The sequence below is a fragment of the Medicago truncatula genome, chromosome 4 (genome assembly GCF_003473485.1).
Source record: "Medicago truncatula cultivar Jemalong A17 chromosome 4, MtrunA17r5.0-ANR, whole genome shotgun sequence".
NCBI lineage: Eukaryota > Viridiplantae > Streptophyta > Magnoliopsida > Fabales > Fabaceae > Medicago > Medicago truncatula.
The window spans coordinates 61742450-61770279 of record NC_053045.1 but is presented as its reverse complement, the minus strand read 5'-3'; the positions used below and the strand labels follow the sequence as shown (position 1 = coordinate 61770279).

General features: G+C 32.5%; 3 protein-coding genes across 3 annotated transcripts; 2 read left to right on the top strand and 1 right to left on the bottom strand.

The window, feature by feature from the left end:
* Window positions 1-1861: 1861 nt before the first annotated feature.
* Window positions 1862-3090, top strand: LOC11421956 (pathogenesis-related protein PR-1-like). Its single transcript, XM_003610123.3, has one exon. The coding sequence runs from the start codon at window positions 2150-2152 to the stop codon at window positions 2768-2770; it is 621 nt and encodes a 206-aa protein (XP_003610171.1). The 5' UTR covers window positions 1862-2149; the 3' UTR covers window positions 2771-3090.
* Window positions 3091-10251: 7161 nt separating this feature from the next.
* Window positions 10252-11165, bottom strand: LOC11441780 (pathogenesis-related protein PR-1-like). The gene has a single exon (XM_003610121.4). It carries the CDS (start codon window positions 11094-11096, stop codon window positions 10575-10577), a length of 522 nt encoding a protein of 173 aa, XP_003610169.1. The 5' UTR covers window positions 11097-11165; the 3' UTR covers window positions 10252-10574.
* A 7342-nt stretch (window positions 11166-18507) lies between these two features.
* On the top strand, window positions 18508-20786 carry LOC11443798 (flavonoid 3-O-glucosyltransferase). The gene is made up of 2 exons (XM_003610118.4): window positions 18508-19146; window positions 19792-20786. The coding sequence occupies exons 1-2, from the start codon at window positions 18600-18602 to the stop codon at window positions 20646-20648; spliced, it is 1404 nt and encodes a 467-aa protein (XP_003610166.3). The 5' UTR covers window positions 18508-18599; the 3' UTR covers window positions 20649-20786.
* Window positions 20787-27830: the final 7044 nt, after the last annotated feature.

The window sequence follows — 27830 nt, the reverse complement described above, 5'->3', positions numbered from 1 at the left end:
CGAATCCGCCTTTGTCATATGCATGTGTGGGGAATGGTGTTCTCCATAGATTAGTTTTTTTTTCATTCTTGTTTTGTTTTTAGTTCTCTTATTGTTTAAAAAGTACTCCCTCCGTTCCTTTTTAAGTGTCATTTTTGGAGAAAAATTTTGTTCCTATTTAACTGTCACTTTCAAAGTTCAATGCAACATTAAATATTGTTTTACCAATATTATCCTTAGTTATTTATTGCGGAGAGAGAAATATATGAAATGTGATATTAAATGAATAAGGTCATTATAGTAAAAGTATAACTTATTGCATCAAAAGTAATATCAATTGTTGATTGTCTTGGTTTGTGTAAAATGTTAAAATGTGACAATTAAAAAGGAACGGAGGTAGTAATAATAACCATACACATACAAAGGTACTTGGATGATATATAATAAGAGATATTTCTTTCGGCTTAAGCAAAAAATTTTGATTCGAATCTAGATCTCGATATGCAGTTATGTTAAATCTCTTAAATGAAAATTTTATCATTCATTATAGTACTATCTAACTTGAAAAACTATTTTTCAGTAGATAGCTTTCATAACATATGAACTAGCTGATTGTATTTGTTATATTTCAAAACTATTGTAGATAATACACACTAAGGTATGTTTATTACTATAATATCTTAAAAATATGGGTTTTGCTAATCAGTGCTCTAAGGGCAATGGTTAAAGATGTCAAAAATAATTTTTTTTATTAAAAACAATAACTTTTTTACTTTCATAAAGTTAAACATTACATTTTTCATCAATTTCTAATGTATAATTTCTATATTAATTTTTTAAGTAGTGCCCTTAGGACACTAGTTAGCATTTTCCTAAAAACATATTTAACCGTAAGACCTTAAATCCTATTAGATTTCATAGGTTTTTATATTAGATAGATTCGACATATTTACTTAAATAAGCTTTTTGAAAAGCATTAATTTAACTTTTTTTTTTTGGCTTTCGCACCGGTTTCCGATCCACTAAAGGTGAACGATTAATCCGGCTCATGCGTAGAGGCATGCGCACTGGCCAAACGTTGTTCCTCCTGGGAATCGAACCCGGTATTCCCCGGGTACGTCCTTGGAAGGAGCTCCTTGCCAATGGAGCCCAAACAACTTGGTTATTTAACTTTTTAAATAAACAGATCAGACCTAAACAAACGAAACTAAGCCTAAATAGACTAGAGCGACCTGATTTACTCCAACCTCTAAGCAAAAACAAACAAAGATGCTCATAAGACAAGTAGTTTTCACGTCCTTCTTGCGAATCACATCTTCATATACTCAAATAATCTATTTGAAATTCGTTATGGCACATGGAAGCAGCCTTTCATATCAACCCAATAACTCTTATTTATTTTCTAAACTTTAATCTTGGGCAAGTTGTGTGTCGGAAAGATGTGTCATAATTTTTTTAACCATTGTTGTTTAATTAAATAGATCGTTTGCGAATAATTATTTTTTTAATCATAAGATGTGTCATAATTATTTTTTAAAATTGTAAGGATCGATTATTTTGGTCCAACTATTGATTTTAGTCTTCATTGACTTCCTTGTACATGACACGTTGTCATTTTCTAGAACATACTAAGGTGGGAACTCGTCATATAATGCAGACAAGAAAACTCACGGGCAAAACAGAGTTATGATTCACGGGAGAACCTTCAATTATGCAATCATCCAACACAAGTATAATCTCTGTTGTTGCCATGCACATTTTTCATCCCCACATCCCACTCATGCGTTTGGCTAAAGCTCAACCTCACCACAAGTCCACAACCACAATATTGTACATATTATTTGGATGTATTAGTATTAGTATTAGTAGTATCACTCTACCAGTATTAAAATATTAAAATTGTATTGTGTAAGTGCAGTTTGGTTGGTGGCTCTATCGACATTGGTATGTATAGAATTGGGGTTCGAACCTTAAATTTACTATTTATCCATTTATAATGTGTTAGTGTAGCCACTAAAGTACTTGATCAAAATAAATAATTAACATTCACGGGGGATTGTTCCTCACAACTACTAAAGCATGTGATTCAACATTTTACAACACATAATCAGGTTCCAACCAAATTCATATATTAAAATTCAGTGTTCTATACACACAAGCACTAGAAATCATGAAATCCCATTTGCTCCTCCTCTGCTTCTTCATTTTTGTCACATTCACCACAAAAACTCTCTCAACCAGTCCTCAACCTTCTTCTTCTTCTTCTTCTCCTACTCAAATATATAACCAATATTTAAGCCAACAGAAGAAACCAGACAATGAGAGCATATACAAGGTATCAAAGCAGCTTTGTTGGAACTGCATGCAAGAGTCACTAGAATTTTTGTTCAGACACAACTTGGTAAGAGCTTCAAAATGGGAACTTCCACTGATGTGGGATTACCAGCTTGAACAATATGCAAGGTGGTGGGCTAGTCAAAGAAAACCAGATTGCAAAGTGGAACATTCTTTTCCTGAAGATGGTTTCAAATTAGGAGAGAATATATATTGGGGTAGTGGCTCTGATTGGACACCAACGGATGCTGTAAAAGCTTGGGCTGATGAAGAGAAATATTACACATATGTGACTAATTCATGTGTATCTGGTCAAATGTGTGGACATTATACTCAGATTGTGTGGAAAAGTACTAGAAGAATTGGTTGTGCAAGAGTTGTGTGTGATGATGGAGATGTGTTCATGACTTGTAACTATGATCCTGTTGGTAATTATGTTGGAGAACGACCATATTAATTTAATTAATCATATAAGTATGTATATTGGTTATATATGGTAGTGTGAATTCAGTTATTTAGTCCTTTTAAACTAGCAATATGAGTATATTGTATGTTGGTATAAATTGAGCGAATGTGTATGGTTGTGACTTGTGAATAGTTATTAAATTGCATTTGATATCTGATTAGTGTTTGGGACAATAAGTCAAAGTAAACAAGAGAGGGTATATATGCCAATTTGTGTGTTGATTTGTATGTATGTACTTGCGTATCCAGTTATGTATATTCTGGTAACAGAGAATGTGAATTTCACAAACATGTATATTACTTGAGTTATTATGGATGGTAAGAGGGTGGAAACACCAATTCATCTGTTTCTTCAATGTGAATTTGGTTTGATTATTTGGTATATATATAGTGATCTGATGGTTGGGTTTAACTATCGTACTTCGTTCGGATCTTCCAATTACATTGTTTGAATGCTTAAGTGGGCTAACCTTTACGAAAAATTAAGGAAGGTGGTTTCGTTGATTTAGAATACAACGTTGTGGCTTCTTAGGAAAACAATGAATGACTTCATTTTCTAGAATAAGGTGCATGATCTTATGAAAGTGTTTGATGAATTTAAAGAACTATCGTGAAAAATTCCCTTTTTTATGAATGGATTTAGGACCTTTGTCATGATATTTTTTTTTTTCGTGCTTTGAATGGGTGTGAGTCCTTTTTGCTGTTGTTTAGGCTATTAGTCCTTTTTTATTGGACTGGTTACATGGGAGCCTTCACAACAGTTTTGCTTTTGGTCCGCTGCATGATTTTGCAGGTCTGATGTTTAAACATCCCTCAGGTCGTTTTATTAGTTTGATACGTTCGGATATCATTTCTCTTCGAGGATAGATAGTCGAGGCTATATGCTCCTGCATTCTATGTGTAGGGAGTTTGGAATGCACAGACATACATGGCCTTAGTCAGCACCGGGTTGGTTAGTGTGGGAGCAATTTCGTTGGGGCTTTGGTTTTGTTTTTCAACAGATTCGTTCTCGTCTTGTATTTCTTGTTCACATTGTTTGGGAAGTTTTAGCTCTCACTTTGGAAAGTTGTATTGTTTTTTTAAACAAGTGTATAATTTGTACACCACTTTCTTTTATTAATAAAAGACTTAAATGTTCTTTTGGTCCCTTAAGTATTTATTTGGTATCGTTTTGGTTCCTTAACTAAAAAAAAGATTGTTTGAGTACTTTATCTTTATCTCCGTTACCTGTTTTGGTCTCTTCTGTTAAAAAAAATCAAAAAAACGTTAGGGTTTGTACTATTCCTCTTCTTCATGATCTTCATCATCAACAACACACCAATCCAGAAAAAAAATCTTTTTCAATCTTTACCAATTTAGAACCCAAAATCATTCAATCTCTAATCTCATATATTAACTTTAATTCCCAGAAAAAGATGCTAAATTAAATTGTTGAAAGGAAATTAAATAATTTGATGTGTGTGAAGGAATGAACAACGAATCATGAATAATTGGACGAGCATGGTGATTAGCGCAATAATCAAACTCCACAATTTCTTCAATCTTATTCTTCATAGTTTCCTAAAACCATTTCCATTTTTCTCTCTCACCAAAACCTTAAATCTAGAAAAACGACAATGGATATTAGATCCTTCCAAAAACGGCGACGATGACTGTTGATGATGAGTTATTGAACTCGAAAATGAATCAATGTCATGTTTATCAAGATGAATTTGGGCATGGTTGAATAAAAGAGGGGTTATGAATTTGGGTTGAAGTGAATCAATTGAGAAGGAATGATTTAAAGAAATGTTAAAAATTTATTATAATTATGAACACGTTGAAAAACAATTATGAAGATGCTTGAATAATTTTTATGTGAATAAAGTCTGTTTTTCTTCTTGGTTGTAAACAGGAGAAGATTTGAGTTTGAGATTCAACAAAGGATTATTTAAAGCATGAGGTTTTAAGTTTGAGATTCAACCCAGAAGAGGAAAGATTGAAGGATATATTTGATATTAATTTTTTTTAGTTTTTTCGATTATTTTCTGTTTTTTTTTTTTTTTTGATTTAATTGATGAATACGATGAAGATTTTGATGAAGATGAAGAAGATGATAAAAAAAAAAAAACTTAAATGCTCTTTTGGTCCCGTAAGTATTTATTTGGTATCACTTTGGTCCCTTAATGTTTCCAGAGCCAATGCCAAAACGACACGTGTATCACACTTAACATTTTTTATTAAACCTAACGGAATGGACCAAAAAATGTAACGAAAATTAAATTAAAGTACTCAAACAATCTTTTTTTTAGTTAAGGGACCAAAGCGATACCAAATAAATACTTAAAGGACCAAAATGGCATTTAAGCCTTAATAAAATTGTTTGTTGTTCTCTCAAAAAAAAAAATTGTTTGCTGCTCAAAAAATATTTAAAAAACAATATTGTCGAATTTGGCTTATAAACAGCATAAAGTGGGCAGATACAAGTGAGACTTACACCATGATATTCAAAGATTTTATAAAATATTACACCATGATTTTATAAAATATTTTATGTGCACTTTGAAACTGCAATAAATTAACGTCAAAAGATGAAAAATATAAAATAAATTAGATGACTTTTTATACTAAACCCTATGCAATATTCCATCATTCATTTTCCTTGCATATCTCTTTATAAATGGACGTAGTATGCACAAATAACAAGATTTTAAAATCATCTCCAAGACATAAAAGCTTCACATTGGTTCTTCTATCACACAACCAAGATATATAACCTCTGATGACAATTTACAAGTAATGCAAAAACAGGCATAGTGGTTATCAGAGAGAAAGAAGAAGTATGATGGCATAGATCGATAAAAGCAAGACATGTAAGGTAAATGAATTCACAATATCTGGAACTAGTTGGAAAAATGAATCTCGTTGGACAGCAAGGAAAAGAAAATTGTGAGTCTCACAAATTTGTCTGAGATTTGAATGAGCATTTTGTTCACATTTTTAATCAAAAAGTCTCACAAAATCCATTCCATAAAAAAATCCATCAAAATCTATCAATTTTTTAATACCGAAAGACATTTTATAAGTTGTGAGAAATCCTAATTGAATACCAACGGATTTCATTGCATTGAAAAAAAAATCACGATTGTTTTAATTGAATACCACAAGATTTATTTATATTTTATAAAATTTTTGATTGAATGCCACAAGACTTTTCTATAATAAAAAAGTCTTTTAAAATTCATTGAAATCTCAATTTAATATACCCTCCTTAATCTCCTCCGGCTCCTTATTAAATTATTGATGAATATTATAATTAGTTATTTATCAATGATTTATTAAGGACATATTGGAGCTTCAATATGTAGATTAAAGTGTAAGTGCAGGTGGCAACATGAAAATCAAATGAAACCATACAGTCAAAACCAAAGGGATCCTTAGCCCTAACAAAAACAAGAATTATGAATAGTTATCATTCTTTCGGCCGAAATTACGATTTCAACGTTAACATGTTATGCTCGGACAGCACTTGTGTAACATTGACATTTTAATGATATATAACATTAGCCAATTAGAATGTGCCACGTGGCACACCTTGTTTTAAAAAAAAAATCAAATAAAGCTGATATGAAACAACACGTGCGTGAGAGAGAGAAAAGAAAGAACATAGCTTTCCTCTTCTCCTTCTCCCAGCGACCTCACTTCTGAACCCACCACCCACCATCAACTTTTCTTTGCCTCTGCCGTTGTCTTCCTCTCCACCGTCGACCACGGTTATGCCATAGGCCGCCGTCAATTCTTCCTTTTTCCTTCACAATCTTTCTTTTTCAAATTTGATGAACTTGATTTGGAATGAATTTTAGGATTCTTTCAGTTATATCTTAATTAGTAGGTTGATTTGCGATTTTTTGAAAGAAACTGATAACATATGTTGTGAAAAAATCTCAGAAATTACCTTAACATTATTTGAATTTGAGATTGATTGTTGGATTGTTATAGTGAAAAAACCTATAGAAACTCAACAAGCTGCTGTCAATGACAAAAAATGCATAAACGTGCTGTCAAAAAAAATCAGAAACGCATAAACTTGTTGTTAATAAACAGGTAAAAACACGAAAACAAATATGTAAAAACAGTCCTGAAAAAACAGCACATGCTGCACGACAGTAAAACTGCTCAAACACAGACCAGCGGCGGCCGACGGTGGTCGGCAAGTTGATGATGGTGGCTGGGTTTTGTTTGGAAATGGACGGAAGAAGAAGAAGAAAAGGGTTGTCGCCCCTTCTGTTCTTTCTTTTCTCTCCCTCACGTGCTGTTCCATTCTAGCTTATTTGATTTTTGTTTTTTTTTTTTTTAAAAAAAAAAGGTGTGCCACATGGCACACCCTAATTAGCCAATGTTACACAAGTGGTGTCCGTTATGCTCATATGGTAAAATTCATTGGATTTTGGGCGAAGGAAATGAAACCATGTGTGCTTATGAATGATTTTAGTAAAGGAGGTGAGTTATGGTAATGAGTTGTTAGAGAGGTTGAGATGATATGTTAAATGTTGAAACTTATGGTGGTTTTATAAAGAGAAATTAAGAATGAGTTTTGAAATTCTCACGGCCCCCTTTTATTGGTGCATTCTTCTTTGTAAAGAGAAGCATAGGATGTCCAACCTAACTACTCTTGATGTACTTTTGTTTGTTGTAACTTGTAAGTGATCAATCCAATTTTTATTGTTTGCAGGAAATTGGAAAAAGTAGATGACAATAAGAAAGATGTTTGTTTGATTTTATCTTTGAAGGAAGCATATAGGAAACACGCGATACAACCTTACTTGCATTGTTGTTCTCTTCAAGTAGTTGGGTTTGGGACAGATAGGTGAAATCGCTATGTTCTCTCTCCTGCTACCCTAGCCGCCGCCAACAACCTCCATAACCACTCACCTCTCCTCCTGCAATCCAAACACATTTTCCATCATGTAGCCTGACGCAAGTGGTGAACGCGCTCCTCGCCGCTTCACCACCCTCGCTCCTTGTTCTGTTGGGTAGCCGGCGCCGTCTGTGCTCTCGTCGGTGATGCTTTTTGGATCTGCGACAACCCCTCGATCTGTTCTCAAATATGTGGGTCGTTGTTTCTCCTAATCGGAGCTACTGAGTCTCCGGTGACCTCTGCGCCGCCGTCGTCTTGGGTCCTGTTTGTGATGACTTTGTGTTGCTGCGGTTTCGCTGGCAGATGTCTTCTCTTTTGGTTATCCGACGGTTTGTTGTCTTTATTTTCGTCTCTTTGGTTTTTTTTTTTGTTCCGAGAAGATGAAGATTGGCGGTGGTTTTGTTCCGACTCTCTGGTTTGGTTGAATTTTTGAATATGGTTTGTTCGGATTTAAGATTTGGTTATCTGGTTCTATTCATTTGTGCGATGTTTGGTTGGATACCATCACTCGATCTGGATTCAACGAGACTTGTTTCGCCTGATGTTGCTCGAAAGGGCTAGGTGCGTAGACGCTCCGTGTTGACGATAGTTATTGATGTCGTACCTTCAGGACTTTATCTACTACGGTTGCTTTATGTGTCGTCAATGGACTGCTTTACATTCATGTCGTTTGTTCGTCCCTCGATCTGAACTACGATTGAATTTTCAAGACCTTTGTGACTCTGTGCTCTGTTTCGGTTCGTAAATGGTTGGTTTGGCCCGAAAGGGCGTTTATTGCTTGCTGATTTTTGATGGGAGCTGCTGGAACTCGGGTCGTTTCTGTGTTGGTAGACGATTCATAAGCCAATTTAGAAGCTTTGAATACTCACTCTACGTTTCTTTTTGCAATTCGATTTCACGCTCATACGTGGGTTCGATAGATTGTCTGTGGCAGTGATCGTTTAGAGTTGTTGTTTGTTTAATACCACTTTGTACTGATTTGTTGTATCACTCTTTGGGGTTTTGTTTATGTGGTTTACTGGTCAAGATCAATGCCCCCCCAGTCTTGTACTTCCTTTTCTAGTTTAATTTAATTTCTATTTTGTCTTAAAAAAAAAAAAAGTAGTTGGATTTGAATTTGTTTAAATTTTATTTTAGTATAGTTAATAATAAGTTAAGGTCACAAAGAGTGTATGGTTTAACTTGATAAAGAAATCAAGGCTCATCTATAGCTCTCATTTCATTTGAGTTGAACCTAAGATGTATGTTGTTAACACTGACGGACCTACGATTTGCAACTATGTTGGCCATGACCCTCACTTCATTTCTCATTTAACTTGCTAATACATGCTTCATGCATAAATTTAGCACCACCTTTGGCCCTTTTGTTATTAACAAACTACCACAAAATCATTATATATACGGAGTATACATTACATGTATTCCTATATCAAAATACAATGATATGTTTTTAATTAATATTTTAAAATTATTTGTCAGAGTCTTCCATTTGATGAATATGGTATAACAATATGTTTATAAGTATGGGTCTTCATCGCCTTACAAATTTGTTTTATAAGGTGGAGTTAGGTTCAACTCAAATTTTAAAATGATATCAGTCTATTCTTCCGTTGAACCGCCTGCTTTCACTATTGAGACACTAAATCATACTCCAAATATGCAAATTTAAACATTCCAAATTCTAAAAATTATATATAAATAAATTTTGCGCTCAATATACAAAAGTTATTGGTTCGTCACTTGTTGTTAAAATACTTTTACATAAAAAATAGTGGATTCCGTGAGTAGTGGATGTGTTTAAACAAATCCATCTATATTATCTCTTTTAAGTTTTACCACTTAATTAACTAACTTATTTTCTCTCTCTCTTAAGGGTGCCAAAAGCGATAGAGAATAAGTGGGTATCATCTCACTTTGCTTATTTTCACACATTCATCATCGCAAAGTTCCGAAATAAAAAATGTTCCAAAATTTGTTCAAAAACCAAGTCAAAATTCTTCCAAGATCATTGATCAAGTGTTCATAAGCCAACGGTCGCATACCTTTATTTCCTCTCATGTGCCCATTTATCACTTCCCCATTGACATTGTTGTGCCTGACCATCCATAATAATATCCCCTTCATTTTCACATTTTCTCATTTAACAATTTTATATCTTTTTTGTAATAGTCAGGTTGTTCCAATTCCTCTGCTTATCAATAAAAAACAAAAAAAAAATCCTCTCCTTTCTGTGGCTTTGATTAATATATGGAGAATGATAATCGAGTAGATATATTTAACACTTACATAAATTATTAGCTAGATGACTTGAACAATAGATTTATTGGGCAATAATTGAGCCTTTTATATTGAACACGACTATAAATCCTAAAGACGCTTCGGTTTGCAAGTGTTTTTTGAGTTTTAAGGTCATGTGTATTTTAATAACACATAGTAATCTCTTCAACTTAAATTTATTATTTAAAAAAATAAATACACTCTTTATGGTTATCACAAATTTAAGGAAAGTTATGGATTTGAAAACTCACTTCTAGTTAAGTTAAGAATCACATGTAAAACACTTAACAAGGCTTGAATTCGGAACCTTAAAGACGGGTCTTTTTTACCATTAAACAAATCCTTAGAAAAACATACCATAAACACCTTCAAAATGCAGTTATGGTGTGGAACTAAAAAAATATAAAAAGCCAAACAATAGATGAAGTAATACATTAAGCAAACAATAAAGACAGATACAGAGGAGTTAAACAATTTAATACAACAGACAGTATCCAATCAATAAGACCACATGCCAAACAGACAAAGAGGGTGTGGCTAATAACCTATAGTCACATTATTGAGCTGTGTCTGTCTTGTTGCTAATGCTTTCTTCAATCCCCTCTTAATTAGGCATTTCCATTCAATAAGGTCTCTCTCCATAGTAATTCCCAGGAGGATCATAGTTACATGTCATGAAAGTACCTTTATCATCAGAACACACAACACTAGCACATCCAACTTTTGTAGTGCTACCCCAAACAACCTGTGTATAATGTCCACACATTTCTCCATCAACACAAGAGTTGTGCCAATAATTGTAAAACTGTTTCTCATCAACCCAAGCACTTACTGCCTGTGCTGGATTCCATCCAACACCACTACCCCAGAAAATGTTCTCACCATATGGACCATTAGAATGCTCCAAGGCACAGTCGTTACGCCTTTGGTTCGCGTACCATTGCGCGTAATGTGTTAGTTTATCATCCCACACTAATGGTCGTAACCCCACCGCGGCTCGAGCAATGTTCTGGGGGATCAGAAATTGGTTTTTGAAGCTTCTGGATTTGAAACTTTTTTTGTTTGGGATATAACTGGCACTCACATGGGAAATGAATGTGAGAAGTAACAGAAACAAGGCGAAACTGAAACACCTAAAGCTCATTTTGAGGATGTTCTTCTATGTTTTTTTATTGCTATTGCTTTTTGTTACTTGTACAAAATGATGTGTGTAGGGACTCTATAAATAGCAAAAATGTTGGAAGAGTTTGAAATGAGTGAAAGCCTGCATTGTCAACTGTTTTTGGTTGGGCTTAGTGGCATCCATGTTCGATTATCATGCATATTTTAACTTTTTTTTGTTATGATTATTTAATTTAAACAGTTATCGGTTGTTTTTTCTGTTTAAATTTTTATTGGTTGGTATTAATAAATGTCCACTTTTGTAGGCCAAATGATGTTGAGATTCACATTCTTTTAGCACATGGGATAAGCTACTTTTTAAACTCTCTCTATGATTGGATAATGTCCGTGAATTTTATCATTTCTTATCAAACTTAATACCGGCCGTGATTTAAGTATTTTAGATAAGCAAGATTTTAAATTTCTTTTTGTGCACCTAGTCAATGGAAGCTTATGCAAAGAGGATGAAATCATCAACAAAAGCTAGGTGAATTTTTTTTGGACCAACTCGACTAGGACAAATTGCATTACAATCTTAATGGAAGCAGGTCATCGTAATGAAAATGGTAAAAGCGGGCCACCTTAACGAACTGCCTTAAAAAAATTTGGACCACCTCAATTAGGACGAACTGTCTTACAGTTATCAATAAAAGATATAATTACAAAAGACTCTTACAATACAAATGACAGAGAAATATGGTGAAAGCATTTCAACCTAATAGTACCACGATTAAACGAATTTTTTTCAAGAACTTCACCAATCCAAAGTATCCCCATTCTAGAAGATGATAAATGGAATGTCATATAAGATTAGCAAGGGATCTCCAAATTAATAGAACCCCCGAAATCCAACACATATCAAAATTTAAGCATTTGTTCTTCATGCAAACTTTTTGGAACATCCAGAGTCATTCAAATAAATTACATTTATCATGTGTGTCGTGTGTGTGTTTAAAATCAAAATCACAGGTACATTTACAAAATAAAGTTGATTCATACATACATTTGCACTTTTTTTTGTAATCATGTTATTGATATGAAATTTCATCGCAGTTACGAGTGATTAATGTTTGTCAGAGAAAATGTAAGACATATGTGAATTGAGTTCTTTTATTCCAATCGTATTTTATTCATACACAAAATTAGAGATCGAGCTCATAATAACTTGTTTAAAGGATAAAAATATCTTAATCACCGCATAGGATCACATGATTATGAGTGATGACCACAAGGTAAAAACGTAGAAACTATAATTATCCCCCATAATATGACACCAACTAGGGTGGGGTATGGCATAATTTGTTTATTTTTAGATAATAAAGTGGCAAGCACCACTTAAAAACTAACATAAAGGAGATATCTTATACGATATTAGAATCGGGATAATCATCGAAAATATTTAATTTATCAATCTTGACATTGACGTTCAGTTAAAAGTTAAGCATGATATATAAATTTAATTTAACAATTTCAATTTGAGAGCACCACACCACACTCCAAACCAAACGTTGAAAATTAAGAACTAATAATTCATAATTTAATGTCTAACAGCTGAATAAGGGATTAATGTCAATAGCGTAAAGCAGAGAATTGTCTTGATCCCCTGAATAAACCTTAATTCCCGCCTAAGTTATCGCACAAGGAAAGAAAACAGACCCCACCTCACAGTAATAATTGCATTCTTTTTTTATTACTATATCAGATCAGATTGTACCGTTGGGAGTGGAGAGAAAACCAGGGAATCATGGACTTGGTAGTTTGACGTGGGCCCAGAAATGATCTCTTTCTCGATGTACTCCAATGTGGGTGATGAGTGAAGACCAATTCTTGTGCATTGTAGTGAAGAGTAGCAGTACATGACATGGTTGGTGGTCGAGGAAAAATAAGGAAGCAAAGATAGTGATTTAGTTTTCATAAAGCTTTGTTAATCGATTCAATATTTTGAAACAATGTAGAGGGAATGAAGGGAAATAAAGCTTAGATATAATAAGTTTGGTGTCCTTACACTATATGTTCTAAAAGAGAGAATGGTGGTTTGGGAGTTTGGAGGTTAAGGAAATTTAATTTTGTTTTGCTTGGTAAATGGTGCGGGAGGATAATAGTGGAGAATAGGAGTTTGTGGTATAAAGTTCTACTGGCGAGGTATGGAGAGGTGGGAGGTAGTATAGCGGAAGGAGGGAGGTTTAATTCGGTTTGGTGGAATAATTTGATCAATATTAGGCGAGGGAGTGGTGTTGGAATAGGTAGGTGCTATGAAGCCCGAATACGAATACGGATACGATACGATACGATACGGGTACGTGGATACGCGAATTTTTCAAAATTTAGATACGATACGGCTAAGATACGTTAACAAAAAATTTATACTAAAACTTATATTTATGTAAAATACTTGAAGAAAATGGACATTGATTAAATTTTATCTAATATTGATTAACTGAATCACCTCTCTCTTGTTACCTTCATCCACGAGAAGTATAATTTTAAGTAGTTCATCGAGAAACAATTATAGTGATGCATATCTGAAATTGAATCATATACATCTCTATTGAATGTTTACAACATTGTCTCACTATTTTACCCTTCATCTTTTTCTAGGATACGTATCTGTGAAGTATCTTATAAGTATCTGTGGAGTATCGTATAATTATCCGTTAAAATATTTTTAAAAAATTTAAATAATTAATTATGATACTTGGTGGGTGCCTATCCGCGAGCATCCGTGGCGTATCGGTATTCGATACGTATCTGATACGGGTACGTCACCGTTTTGGAGTATATGGGCTTCATCGGGTAGGTGGATTGATGACAACATAGGTAGAGTTGTTCTTGATGGTACTAATTAAGTGTTTTATTAGATAACCAAATTTACAGATATGAAATATAGCATGTAATTAACAGTATTAATTGACTTCAAAAGTGTGCACCTTGAATGGTTGAAGAAGAATCCATGGAGACTTGACAGTGACATGAGAGAATTAGGTTTTGAGAGTTCTTCTACCGCCTTACTGATTGAGCGTACTTTCAGTTTCCAGTGTAGCTAACCTAATGGGATAATTAGCTTATATACTCATCAATGGAGGCAGGGACCTCTCAAATGGGCTGACTAATAAGAACGGTCCAACCCATCACGGTCCGTTCACAATAAGCCCAATATAAATACCAAGTACAATAACATTAAATATTTAATATTATATATTTCATTTATATTTTAATAATTAATTAAAGTAAATCCAAAATATTCAGCAACTAATACTCTTTTTTGGTGGGATCCTTGGATTGACGGTGTGGTACTGAAAAATACTTTAGCCGCCTTTTTGATTTATCCATTAATAAAATGGCAACGGTGGTTGAAATGTATGTTCTTGGATGGGGGGAAGGGGGAGATGTTTGGCGATGGAAGCGTAGGTTATTAGCATGGGAGGAGGAGCAGGCGCGTGAGTGCAGTGATTTGCTAACTAATATTATTCTGCAGTCTAGTATTTCTGACAGGTGACTTTGTCATTTACATGCTTCCCAATCTTACAATGTTACAAGTGCCTATCATTACTTGATTTTGACGCTCAATGTCGTGGAGGCGGATCATCCTGAATCAATTTGGAACAAGGAGGTCCCTCTCAAGGTCAGCTTGTTTGCTTGGCGTATGTTTCGGAATCGGTTACCAACAAGGAGGTCCCTTTCAAGGACAACTTATCAAGGAGACACATTTTTCAATATAATGCTCAACCTTGTGTGGGTGGGTGCGGTTCGATGGAATACCTTGATCACTTATTCTTGTCTTGTGACTATTTGGGAAAATATGGGATGCCATTTTGCATTGACTTGGCTTCATAATGGTTCAACCAACGCAAGTAGCAAATCATTTTTACCAATTTGAAAGTCTAGGCGGCTTTTCTAAAAGTGTCCGCATTGTTTTTAATCTCATTTGGCTTTCTTGTGTGTGGGAAATCAGGAAAGAAAGAAATACTCGGGTTTTTTGTCAACAAGAGTCATCGTTGCAACAATTGCTTGACAAAATTAAACTTCAAACTTTCTGGTGGATGAAAGCAAACTGCAACACTGCTTTTAACTATCACTTGTGGTGTTTAAATCCTCTTAATTGTCTGGAGATCTTTTTGTAATGAGCTTCTTTTTGGTTTTGTTCCTTTTATTAGACCGTTGATGTAATTGTTTTGATTTTTCTATTTTCAGGGCACTCATTGTGCTTGAATTGTCAGGTTTTGTGAGTAATGAAATTCCATTTTAACTTCTTAAAAAAAGTTTGGTGTCCTTATTTTCCAGAAGAAAAAAAAATTAAGTTTTGGTTCCCAAATACCCAATTTAAAAAATGGTTATTTAGAGCATGTTTGAAATAGTTTTTGTTTTCAGTTTTTGAAATATACAAGTCATCTTCTCATAATGGTGAGGGATAACATAGGAAAGGTGAATCCTTTTCCTTTCCCACCATGGGAAAGGTCACTTTTTACCTACACATGGCAATGTAATAAGTTGCTACATGTTTTGTTTGGATTTTTTGTTTGAACAAACATAATTGAATGCTATATTATATTAAAATTTGAATCACACTTCCAATCACACTTTCCCTTAAAATTTGAATCACACCTCCCCTTTTAGAAAACATTACTTTGTACACCACCACGTTATGTATCTCAGTTCTTGACAGATTTTTTTCTTTTTTGCATCTTAGACTAAAAGTATTGATAAGCATATCCCTTGTTGATATTTAATAATGCAAATGTCAAAAAATTTGTTGTTTTATTTTCGTTTTGGCGAACAAGCCATTTTTTTTTAGTGTTTTAGTTTTTACATAGGCTTTAGGGAACAACCATTTTTAATATTTTTTTGGTTTTTCTTTTTGATTTTTTTCGTTTTGTTTTATTTAGTTTTTCTTAATGATTTTTGGATTAAATGTATAATAAAAAAACTAGCAACAGACCGTAGTCCGTACGGATTACACGTCAAAGCGCGACTTATGCGTCAAATTATTGTGTCATAAATTCTCTTATTGTTATTTTGAAGATACATAAGAAAATCAATTTAATTAATTAATTAGCGATTGACTGTTGTTCCGTGTATAAATTGTACAACAATATGATCTTCTGATTGTTGTTTTCTAAAGCAAGAGTTTTAATTTTTTTTACAATTTTTTATCGATATTAAACATTCGTGATGAAATAATATTTACCAAATGAAACTTTTTTAGTCATATGAGTTTGTAAGCTATTCGCTATAAGGGGCTTATTTTCGTGTTCACATAACCCATAAACTCAAGGCCCATTCAATTAAAAAATCAGCCCAAACAAATAAACAATATTCTATTTACATGTGGGGTCTACATTTTTGTGATGTCGCAAAAACAAAATGTTTCCAAAGGATAGCAAGTAATACATCTCAACCATTCAATTATTTTATTATTAAATCAATGGTGCAAAAGTCACTTTTCCTATGGTGGGAAATGATTAACCCTTCTCATGCTAAATGCCACCTCTCACAATAGTAATCCTTTTACATGTTTTAGTTTTAGTCCCCAAAACTAAATAATTCAAAACTGTTTCCAAAACTGTAATTTTAAAAAATAGTTTAGCAAATTTTTTTTTAATTTTCAAGTTTTTAAAAACTAAATAGCAACAAAAAAAATGGCTAATTAGCACCGTCGCATCATTAACAAATGTTTGATTCATACAAAAGTGTCCAACACATTGTTTTATGTCTCTGTAAAATCAAATTTTATAATTATCATTAAATTTTGAAGTATTTTAATGTTTTCTTTTTCAAATATGTTTCGAACAATATAAAAAGAGAAATGATATTTGTACAACCACTTTCTCACAACTTTTTGACAACTTTCTCTCTCATACTCACATTATCCTCTTATTCTCCATCTTTCTTTTTCTCTTTCCATTGTTTTTGACCAATTAAAATAGAGAGAAAATAAGTTGTCACAAAAGTTGTCTCATATGGTTGTTCAAATAACAGTACTCATATAAAAAGTACATTCGCCAAAATTTAGAAATTTGACAAGAGAAGGGGAGGAGGGGTGATAGGAGATCGCACTAGGGTTGTTGTTATATGCATTTTTTTTTTTGAGGGGCTGTTATATGCATTCCTAACAAGTGATTTTTAACTGTGATTAATTAAAAAACATGGGTAATAAATCACCTACATTCTTCTATGTTTTGCTTTTAATATCTCTAATGTTTGATTAATCTAAAAGTTGAAATTTAAGTGGGTAGAAAATTGAGATAATAGTTGGAGAGAGGATCCAAATTGTAATTTCTTTGTTGAAATATCTTTGTTTATCTGTACATCTATAAAAATATATAAATGGGATAACCTTTTTACGTTGTATTTCTTCTTCCATTTTTACGATTCATTTAAATTATTTTATCATTTTTATAATATTACTGAAATGATAAAATAATTTAAATGGAAGAAGGTTTGTCTCCCCGTGTAAGACATTTTGTTGGGCTGCATAGTGTTACCTAGGAACGGACTTGCCCTAACAATATCAGTGAGGCACAATTTTTTACAGGTATGTATCAATGGCGGAGCTAGGAGTAATTTTTTTAGGGGCAATTTCTTTAGTGTGTGTGTCTCTATTATAAGAAGTAAAAGGTACATGTTGTATAGGTATTGACCAATCCTGTTAAGGTCCTACTGAAACAACAATTGGTTGGCTTTGATTACCAACATATGCTAGACCTAATTGATCCCCTGAACTTCTTGTGGGGTGTAGGTGACATAGTTGTTATGTTACAAGAATTGGCTCGTCTAGGGAACCATATATTCAGTTAAGCGGATTCTAGAAAAGGACGATAACAAATGGGAAAGTGGTTGTTTATTCCATGGCTCCCCAAGTGATAATATTAAAACTAGTGTAAGTTAGTGTGGTTACTTTAAATTACAAAATCTCATGAAACCTTATAAGTTATAACTTGAAAAGAAAAGAAAAAAAAAATACTTGAGAACGAGATAACTTTAAGGTACTATTTAGGTATTTACTACTACTATATTATTGTATGGTGAATATGGCTAAGCTATCTTTAGACTATTATCGTTAAACGCGCAACTATGCATATTCGGAGAAAAAATAGTATTGCTTGTTCCCAAACCACTAGTATGGAAAACAAACATACAAATCATTGTTGTATCTTCAACAAAAAAAAATCAAATTTGTATAGATTAGTTACAAGAAGTTATTTACATTCCCATATAGCATTGAGAAGTTAGTGAGGTAGAACAAGATCCCATATATGTACGTTACTTACCTTTCCTTAATTTCCACTGACATTTATTCATGAAACACCTAACTACCATCACGCTCATTGCACCTCCTTATATTAACATTTATAATTTGTTACTATTATTTTCCAACCACATATGTGTAACTTTTCTTCTAGTTTGTTTCTTTCTTGCAACATATAAAGACCACCCAAAAATAAGCAGTGTTGGCCACAAAAACATCAAAGATTGATCTTAGTTATACATGTTTTCAATTGCACGTTTGAAAAACTGGATGTCTAGAGATAAAGGTGAATCAGTTAATGTTGAAAAACTACATGTGGCCGTTTTGGCATTCCCATTTGGAACACATGCAGGTCCACTCCTTAACCTTGCTAGAAGGATTGCTGTAGATGCTCATAAAGTTACATTTTCATTCTTGTGCACAAGCAGAACAAATGCCGCTTTATTTTCTGGATCAAAAGACTATGATGAGTTTCTTCCTAACATAAAGCATTATGATGTTCATGATGGATTACCAGAAGGTTATGTGCCTTCAGGACACCCACTTGAACCCATTTTCATCTTCATTAAGGCAATGCCAGATAACTATAAGAGTGTTATGGTTAAAGCTGTGGCAGAGACAGGGAAGAACATTACTTGTTTAGTTACTGATGCATTTTATTGGTTTGGTGCGGACCTAGCTAAGGAAATGCATGCCAAATGGGTTCCTCTTTGGACTGCAGGGCCTCACTCTCTCCTTACACATGTTTTCACAGATCTTATCAGAGAAAAGATAGGCTCTAAGGAAGGTACAAAAATTTCTAATTTGATCAACAAATCTTCTTTAATTTACTCATTTAAGATTTTAGGGCTTTTCATAAAGAAAAAATTTCAAATAAAAAATTATAGGTTTCGTATGTTTTTGATGGAACTAATTCCTGTATAAAATTTATTTATAGATACATCTAATCAAATCACACTTACTTCACAAACATTAAGTGTTAGCAAGTGAAAAATTACTTATTCGAACCCGCACCCCAACATATTAAATGTGCATATACTCTTTTTACCATTATATGAATATGTAAGAACAAATTGTTATTTATAAAAACTAAATTCAATTTTCTAGTAGTGATTACTTCATCATATGAAACTTGAATGAATTAATTTATTTCCCTAATGTGGAATCTTGTAACTATATCTTAAAAAAAAATTGAATTCTACACTAAAATGTATTTTCAACAAATGGGTGCAGATGCATATGAGACACCCTAAATAGAATAAAATAAAATTAAAGAGTGCAAAGTGTCGGAGGATATAATGTACAAATATGTCCATGTATAAAATTGAACGTTCTTTTTTCGCCAAATGTATGCTAAATATCATTTGAGTAGAGTAGAGGATCATTAATCTACAATTTATAAGAATTTGATTTGTTCTTTCTTGTCTTACAGTCGATGATACCAAAACTGTTGATTTCCTTCCTGGTTTTCCTGAGCTTCATGTTTCTGATTTTCCTGAAGGAGTGATAGGTGATATAGATGGACCATTTTCAACAATGTTACACAAAATGGGACTAGAGTTACCACGAGCAACTGCAGTTGCCATAAACTCATTTTCTACGGTACACCCTCTTATTGAGAATGAGTTAAATTCCCAGTTCAAATTGCTACTAAATGTTGGTCCATTCATCTTGACAACACCGCAACGTATGGTTTCTGATGAACATGGATGTTTAGCATGGTTGAACCAATGTGAGAAATTCTCAGTTGTGTATATTAGCTTCGGAAGTCGGATAGTACCACCACCTCATGAGCTCAATGCATTGGCTGAGTGTTTAGAAGAATGTGGATGTCCATTTATTTGGGTGTTTAAGGGTAATCCAGAGGAAACATTGCCAAATGGATTTACGGAAAGAACGAAAACAAAAGGAAAATTTGTTGCATGGGCTCCTCAAATGGAAATCCTTAAACACTCAGCTGTTGGTATGTGTTTGACACATTCTGGTTGGAACTCAGTGTTGGATTGCATTGTTGGTGGTGTACCAATGGTTAGTAGACCATTTTTTGGAGATCAAAGGTTGAATGCAAGAATGTTAGAAAGCATTTGGGGGATTGGTGTGGGTGTTGACAATGGAGTTTTGACTAAAGAATCAACTATGAAAGCTTTGAATTTGATAATGTCAACTGAAGAAGGGAAGATAATGCGTGAGAAAATACTGAAACTCAAGGAATCTGCATTGAAAGCTGTTGAACGAAATGGCACCTCTGCAAATAATTTCGATACTTTGATAAAGATTGTCACTAGTTAAAGAGTTTTTAAGTTTTTTATAATTAGCAACTTATCTTGTATACTTATACATTTTTCATTGATTCTATTAGGTCAATATAGTTTGAGATGTCATAGCTATCACTTGTTGTTTTAAAAAAAAAAAAAATGTAAACTATTGATTGGGTCCTAAGCAAAATTCAAGAACGGTTATGATTGATTGCATTGTTGAAATTGTGTACTAACAAATTCATATATTGTGCTTTTTCAGAGAAATGTTTTAATTCCATTGTAATTATCTATATGTGGCTTAACGAACTAATTAATAGAAAAATATATGTGAAAGTTATGATATTTCTAAAGAGTATATATATATATATATATATATATATATATATATATATATATATATATACACACACACACTAGACTTTAGACCCGTGCGACGCACGGGTCATTTCGACTAATATATAAGAATAAGTAATGGTAAAAAAAATCCTAAAATAAATAAAAGATGAAGAGTATTATACATTTTAGGCTTAATAGCCGTTTTGGCCCCCTATGTTTTAAGAAGTTGCGATTTTAGCCCCTTAACTAAAATAATTTGATTTTGGTCCCCTATGTTTTGCCCCCTTTGCACTTTTGACCCCCTAGGCCAATTTTGACCAAGTCAATGTTGACGTGACGTCACATGTGTAATTTTTTTAATTATTAAAAAAATACTTTTTTTATTTTTTTAAAATTTTTTAATTAAAAAATAAAAAAATTACACATGTGGTGCCACGTCAGCATTGACTTGGTCAAAATTGGCCTAGGGGGCCAAAAGTGCATAGGGGGCAAAACATAGGGGGCCAAAATCGCGACTGCTTAAAACATAAGAGGCCAAAACTGTTATTAAGCCTAATTACAATTGGTTCAAAAAATAAAGTAGGAGATGACATGAAATCGTTTAGTTGAAACAAACGAATATTAAAAAATAAAAATTAGACAACGACAGGGATCTAAAATTCTATTTCCAATCCTTCACATATCAAAATTACAATTGGTTCTCTTCATTGTAATCATCTAAACTTAATTAAAAATTTTGCAAGTGCAAATAGAATCGACATTATACAAATTGGTCACTACTTGATTCCAAAAACCTATGTTACATGAAAACCACTCATACCTAAATAACAATAATAAACCTTCAAAACAAAAATCAACTATTCTCAAAAGGACCCAAAAGAAAGATTTTTAGCCTTCAAAATCGCAATTCCTCTTGTTGTGTTGTTTTTGTGTCAAAAGCACCATAAGTTGAATAGTAGGCCCATGCACATGACTTTTCTCATAAGACAAAAACACCAGTTTTTTATAGGTTGAAAAAATAAAAAAATATCCTTAACTTTCAATAACGCTTAGAAACAACTGAAACTTTTGCATTATCTCAATCCACAAATAAAATAGAAGATCTTTATATTTGCTTTAGGCACCTTAAGGAATTCTATGTAAATTGTTTTTCTGCAATGAAATGCTAAACACAATGAGCAAAGAAGAAGAATTAACAACAATATTTGGATTGTTTTATTTAGCTTACAATTCTTTAAACTAATCAACAAAAAATTAAATTTGCATTATATCCTCCACAATATCAAGAATTTTTCAAAGGGATCATTCTATTTGTATGGCTATCATGAGAACTCATGTGTGTCCATGAAGACCAGCTCTACGGATAAGTGTTATCTATAGAATTGGTATTGTCATTCATAAAGCCTCTAATAAAAAATATTATTATGACTACAAAACAACAAATCAGCAAAGCAGTTTAGAAAAGAGTGAAGACAATAATTTTTACCTAAAGAGGATTATGAAGAGAAATAAATCTCAAAAATATTATCTGAATATAAAACAATGAAAGATTATGTTATAGTTAACATTCACACATACAGCTAAATGTCTGGTTCATATTCATACCCTCTGTCGAAGCATGTCCTACATTTTATACACTAAATATATTATGTTGTCACATTTCCATCAATTGATAAGAACTTACAGGTATAAATTAAGATAAAGAAGACATTAAATGTTAACAACTAAAAAGTGTAACATCTAAGAGAACAAAATGCGGGACAAAAACATTGTTAACCAACTAAAAGACATAAACAAATCCCTTGTAGTTAAGTCTATATAATTTCTATAAAATATAGCATGGTCACTTTTCACCACCTGCTAGAAGTTTTCACAAAGTGAAAATCAAATCAATGTATATTTTCTGAGTTATAATCTTAAATATTGCAAATGAAAGTTATATTTATAAAATCTCCTTACCAAATGAAGAGACTAAACTCTTACTCACCCACCAATAACATTAGCAATTGTTGCATTGTGAGGACATGCAACTGCACATGATTTTTACTTCAAGATAGGTACTATTTGAGTTGTGCACACATAAATAAAGAAACAAAATAAAAGAAGACACTTAAATCCCTCAATAAATTGTTTATTTGTTTCATTTAGGGGAAGACTAAACAAAGCTAATACAGCAAGGAAGGAATGAAGAAAAACGAATGCATACTTACGTTTAATTGAAAGAAAATGAACACCGAAAAAGATCATAATATCGACATCGTAGTAAAACTGCAACAATGGAGATTCTGAAAAATTGTAAAATCAAGATTAAGAAAATAAGAGACAGATGCCGTAAAAAAAGAAAGTCCAAATTGGAAAGAGAATAAAATCTGGATGCTTAGATTAAAATTATGAAGAGAATTTAGCAAGACTGATACTTCATTACATTGAAAAGCAAAAACTGAAGAATCAAATGTTTGATTCAACAACTGAAAATAAAGCAAAAGGATGGAGCAGCAAACACTCCATTATATGAATCTGGATTATTAACCAAAGGACTTGTTGCATCAATACAGTAAATATAAAAATTGTTACAAAACATCTTTAAGCATGAAAACATACGCAAAAATCAGACCATAGCATCAGATATACATGTTAAGCAGTGATACGACAACAACATTTTTCAATATTACAACTTGATATTCTTTGAATGAATGATTGAAGGGAGAAATTCTCTGAACGAATGATTAAAGGGATAAATAAGGATGTGTTTTATTCAATTCTGTATGGTACACATTTATAGTAAGAAGGAGAATTGATACGTGAAAGTGCTTTGGAAGATTTGATACGTGAAAGTGCTTTGGAAACAGCTAAATTTGTGGGGAGTTGGAGTCTGGGTCGTCGTTAATATTAGAAGGGAATTTGAATTTTGCAATCGCAAAAATGGGAAGCAGGTGCAACAAACTTACAGGAATTTGTGAATTTGTTAGGTTTTATTTTTTTTGAAAAAGGGAATTTGTTAGGAGCGAAAATAGGATTGGATTGGATTTAGTAGTGAGCTGTTGTTTTTTATTTCAGAAGCATTTGAAAATAACATTTTGATTAAATGTTAATAATAGGAAGAATTTGTTAATAAGAGTGATTTTTTTTTTTTTATGTTTATCTGTTTATTGTTGTGTTGGAAACAAAATAGGAGGAAATTGCTATAGGAATAGGAGGAACGATTTTTAAAGTTTATCTCTTAATTAAACAGGTTTAATTGAACACAGGGGTAATAACGTAAAAGTCATCATAAAATTTAGGTTAAAAATTGACTTACGGATTAACTTTTATATATATATATATATGATCATTTCTAATAAGGTTAAATGATGTTTACTCTATCATTTGAGCTAGTTTTGGTTTAACTCCCGTTAAAAATTGAGATTCTCGTTTTTTTATTTTAAGATTTGTTGATTTTGAATATCGGACTCGGAGCATCTAAATGTGCACTTAAGTCAAGTGACATTTTTTTATGTGGCATGTCTAGCTAGTGCATATTATTAATTATTTTAGCTTTATTTTAATCCCAAGTGTCTTTTTCATTATCAAATGAATTACAAAAAATAAATTAAAAAAGTATACAAAAATAAAAACAAGACAAAATCTTTTTTATTTTTCCATTACTCTCATTCATTATATTTTTTGTTTTTTTGCAGTGGTTGGGATTTGAACCCCCGAACCTTGCATATTTTATGCATGCATTATACCAACCAACTGAATTAAGTTCACAACCTTATTCATTATCTCTACCACCATGATTTTAATCTTTCTCATTCAACATCACCATCAATAAACACAAATTCATAAAAATGTCTCCTTTAGTTTTATCTTCCTCTCCTTCATCTTTCTCTTACATTTATGATTTCATCATCAAATTCATGAAACCCAAAAAAATCAAAACCTAAAAAAATTACAAACGCATATAAACACACGATTTTGATATATCCTCAATTTCTACTCCTTCAATGAACTGATTTTTTTTTTTACGTATGAGTGTTGTCGGAGAGATTGTCCCGATTTTATTTCAATTAAACAATTGAATGGTGGTTAGATCCTTCACCGGGAGTTTATTTTTGTCACTTTGCAAATAAAATCAACATTTCTTATAGACTGTACTGTTGATTTTTGTTACTTTGCAAGTAAATCAACATTTCTTAAACAAATTGATATTACAAGGTTGTGTTCATATTAATAGTTTCTTTTCGTCGGTTCGTTTTAAGGTTGAGTTGATTTAGAAAAGAAAAATGTGGAATTGGAGAATTAGGTCATAGTTTTAAGGGTGGAATCATGTGTAGCTTAATTAGTATAAAGATATTGGATAGAGGAACGTGGTGTTTAAAGCTTTAAGATCATAAACAATTCGATGAAGTAGTAGAAATTGAGGAGTATATCGAAATCTATGTTTTTTTTATCGGTTTGTGATTTTTTTGGTTTTGATTTTTTTAGGTTTGATGAATTTGATGATAAAGTCATGAATGTGAAGAGAACGGTGACGAAGAGGAAGATGAAACTAAATGAGAAATTGTGTTGTTTTTTTTTTTTTTTTGTGGTGGTCAGGATTTGAACGTTGGACCTTATATATATTATACATTTGTTCATGACTAAATTTTGTTCTATTTGTGATAATGAGAATTTTTCTGCATTTGTGTTTATTGATGATGATGTTGAATGAGAAAGAGTAAGGTCAAGTTGGTAGAGACTAGAGATGATGAAGGAGAGAAAGGGGAAAATAAAAAAGATTTTGTTTTGTTTTTATTTTTGTATAATTTTTAATTTATTTTATATAATTTATTTTATTAAATTTAAATAATGAAAAAGCCAAGTGGAATTAAAATAAAGCTAAAATAATCAATAATATCCTCTAAGCATGTCACATAATAATTTTGGGCCTATTTTTTTCAAAACACAATCCTTTTTCTTCAAGCCAAAGACCGAAACGTTCACTGAATAGTTACCTTTACAGTAACACATTATTAGCTTCTTGAAATGAAACGTTTCTTTTTCTTTCTTCTCTGAGTTCTCAAACCATGAACAGGGTAGCATATACCAGTTAGGGTTCTGATTCCGACGGTGGAAATTCCGATTTCGACATTGTTGATTGCTACGCCGGTTAGGTTGCGGTGGTGGTGTTTGTTATTTTTTCCACACTTATTATTATTATTATTATTAATAATACATGTACTGATGTACAGAAGCTATGCCAATGTGTGACATATACTGAACTTTAGAGAATGCGTTCAGAAGCTTGTTATTAGGGGTAATTGGACTAATATTTAGAAGCTTGTTAAAGTTTGTTATTTAAATGTGGTTAATTAAGTCATATTTTGCACTATTGTTCTATTTACAATATTATATTAGTTTACATATGTCATGCATATAATAAATTGTATATAATTTTATTTCTAGGTAAACTCGTACGAGTTCTTAAGTCGAGTTTACGAGTCGAGTTTGTCCAAGTAAAATGAGTTGAGGTAAACTCTCGAGTTGTAAAACTTTGATTTTTTGAGATAATTTGGATGACAACCAAAATATATAAAGAAATATAGGTATTGAAACAAAAATTAAAACAATAGAAAGAGAAAGTATCAACATAATGTAACTATGAGAGATAAAGTTGTTACGAAAATTTGTGAACAAATACTTTCACTTTATTTTGGGAGGGAGTTGTCTTTAGATGGGTGGGGTTTGTTGTACTTGTTGTCTGGTGTTCATCCTCTACTCACCATTCCTGTTGCTTGGTGTAACTGTTCGTCCACTACTCACCATTCCGGTTGTGGATTGGTAGCAGATCGATCCTTTGTAATGTTTTGACTTTTGCTATTCCTCTGCTCACCATTCCGGTTGTGGAGTACAAAGTAAATGAGTGTAGCTTAAGTTGTCCTTTCACAATTTTCTTTTTGTTTGATTCAGTCTCTAAAAAAAATAAAACTACAATTTAAAGAGTACTTTATTTTTTATACAAATTAAAGGTCTTGTTAACGAGTACTTCTGGAACACTTTTTATGCATTCTAAATTAACTAGTACTCCTAAGACATTAGTTAACATTTCCTTAAATTAAAAGAGGATGAAAACCTGTTTTAAAATGATCAATATAAGTACTTTTATTTATTGAATAATTTTTTAGAGATGCAAATGGATGTATGAATTTATGGTAATTTATTTTTTGTTGGATAACCATACGAGGATACCCGTTTAAGAAACAAAAAAAATATCTTATATAAAAATAATATGTTAATTGAAGGAGAGTATTTGCAAAACGTTATTTTCACTAGCAGAAAAATTTGATGGAGGGGGTAAAATGATCAACGTTGTACAATTTCATGAGGGGTAAATTTACTTTTGTTAATTTCAATGAGGTAATTGATGAAACTTACAATTTCAGGGGGTCGGACGTCTCCCACTACCATAGGTCACCGTAGTTTCCGCCGTCGACCGCACGAGGTTGATGAGCACTATCATTGATCAAACATTTGGTAAGTTGTCAAATGAGTATTTTGATATATGGGGTGGTCATCTATCATTATCGACCGCATATTCCTACATTTAGTACTAAAAATTTAAATGAAAAGCAACATAGAGAAAGATATATCAGGTGAAAAAAAGACCAAAACCACGTTGATAATAATGCAAATGTAGACCAACATTAGGTTTGGCCGTTTGGTGTTTCTACAGGGCTATGCCATACATACCATAAAAAATAAAAAAATAAAAATTATTTTATAACAAAAACAAATAATCTCCGTGAGCTTAACTCAGTTGATAGGGATATTGCATATTATATGCAGGAGCCGGGATTCAAACCCCGGACACTCCACTTCTCCACAATTTAATTGTGTGAGCGCTAACCACTAGGCT

Excerpts from the sequence above, each read along its gene's own strand:
- LOC11421956 (XM_003610123.3), top strand. The coding sequence starts at position 2,150 with ATGAAATCCCATTTGCTCCTCCTCTGCTTCTTCATTTTTGTCACATTC.
- LOC11443798 (XM_003610118.4), top strand. The coding sequence starts at position 18,600 with ATGTTTTCAATTGCACGTTTGAAAAACTGGATGTCTAGAGATAAAGGT. Across the intron at positions 19,147-19,791 it reads AAAGATAGGCTCTAAGGAAG|TCGATGATACCAAAACTGTT; the intron begins GTACAAAAATTT and ends CTTGTCTTACAG.
- LOC11441780 (XM_003610121.4), bottom strand. The coding sequence starts at position 11,096 with ATGAGCTTTAGGTGTTTCAGTTTCGCCTTGTTTCTGTTACTTCTCACA.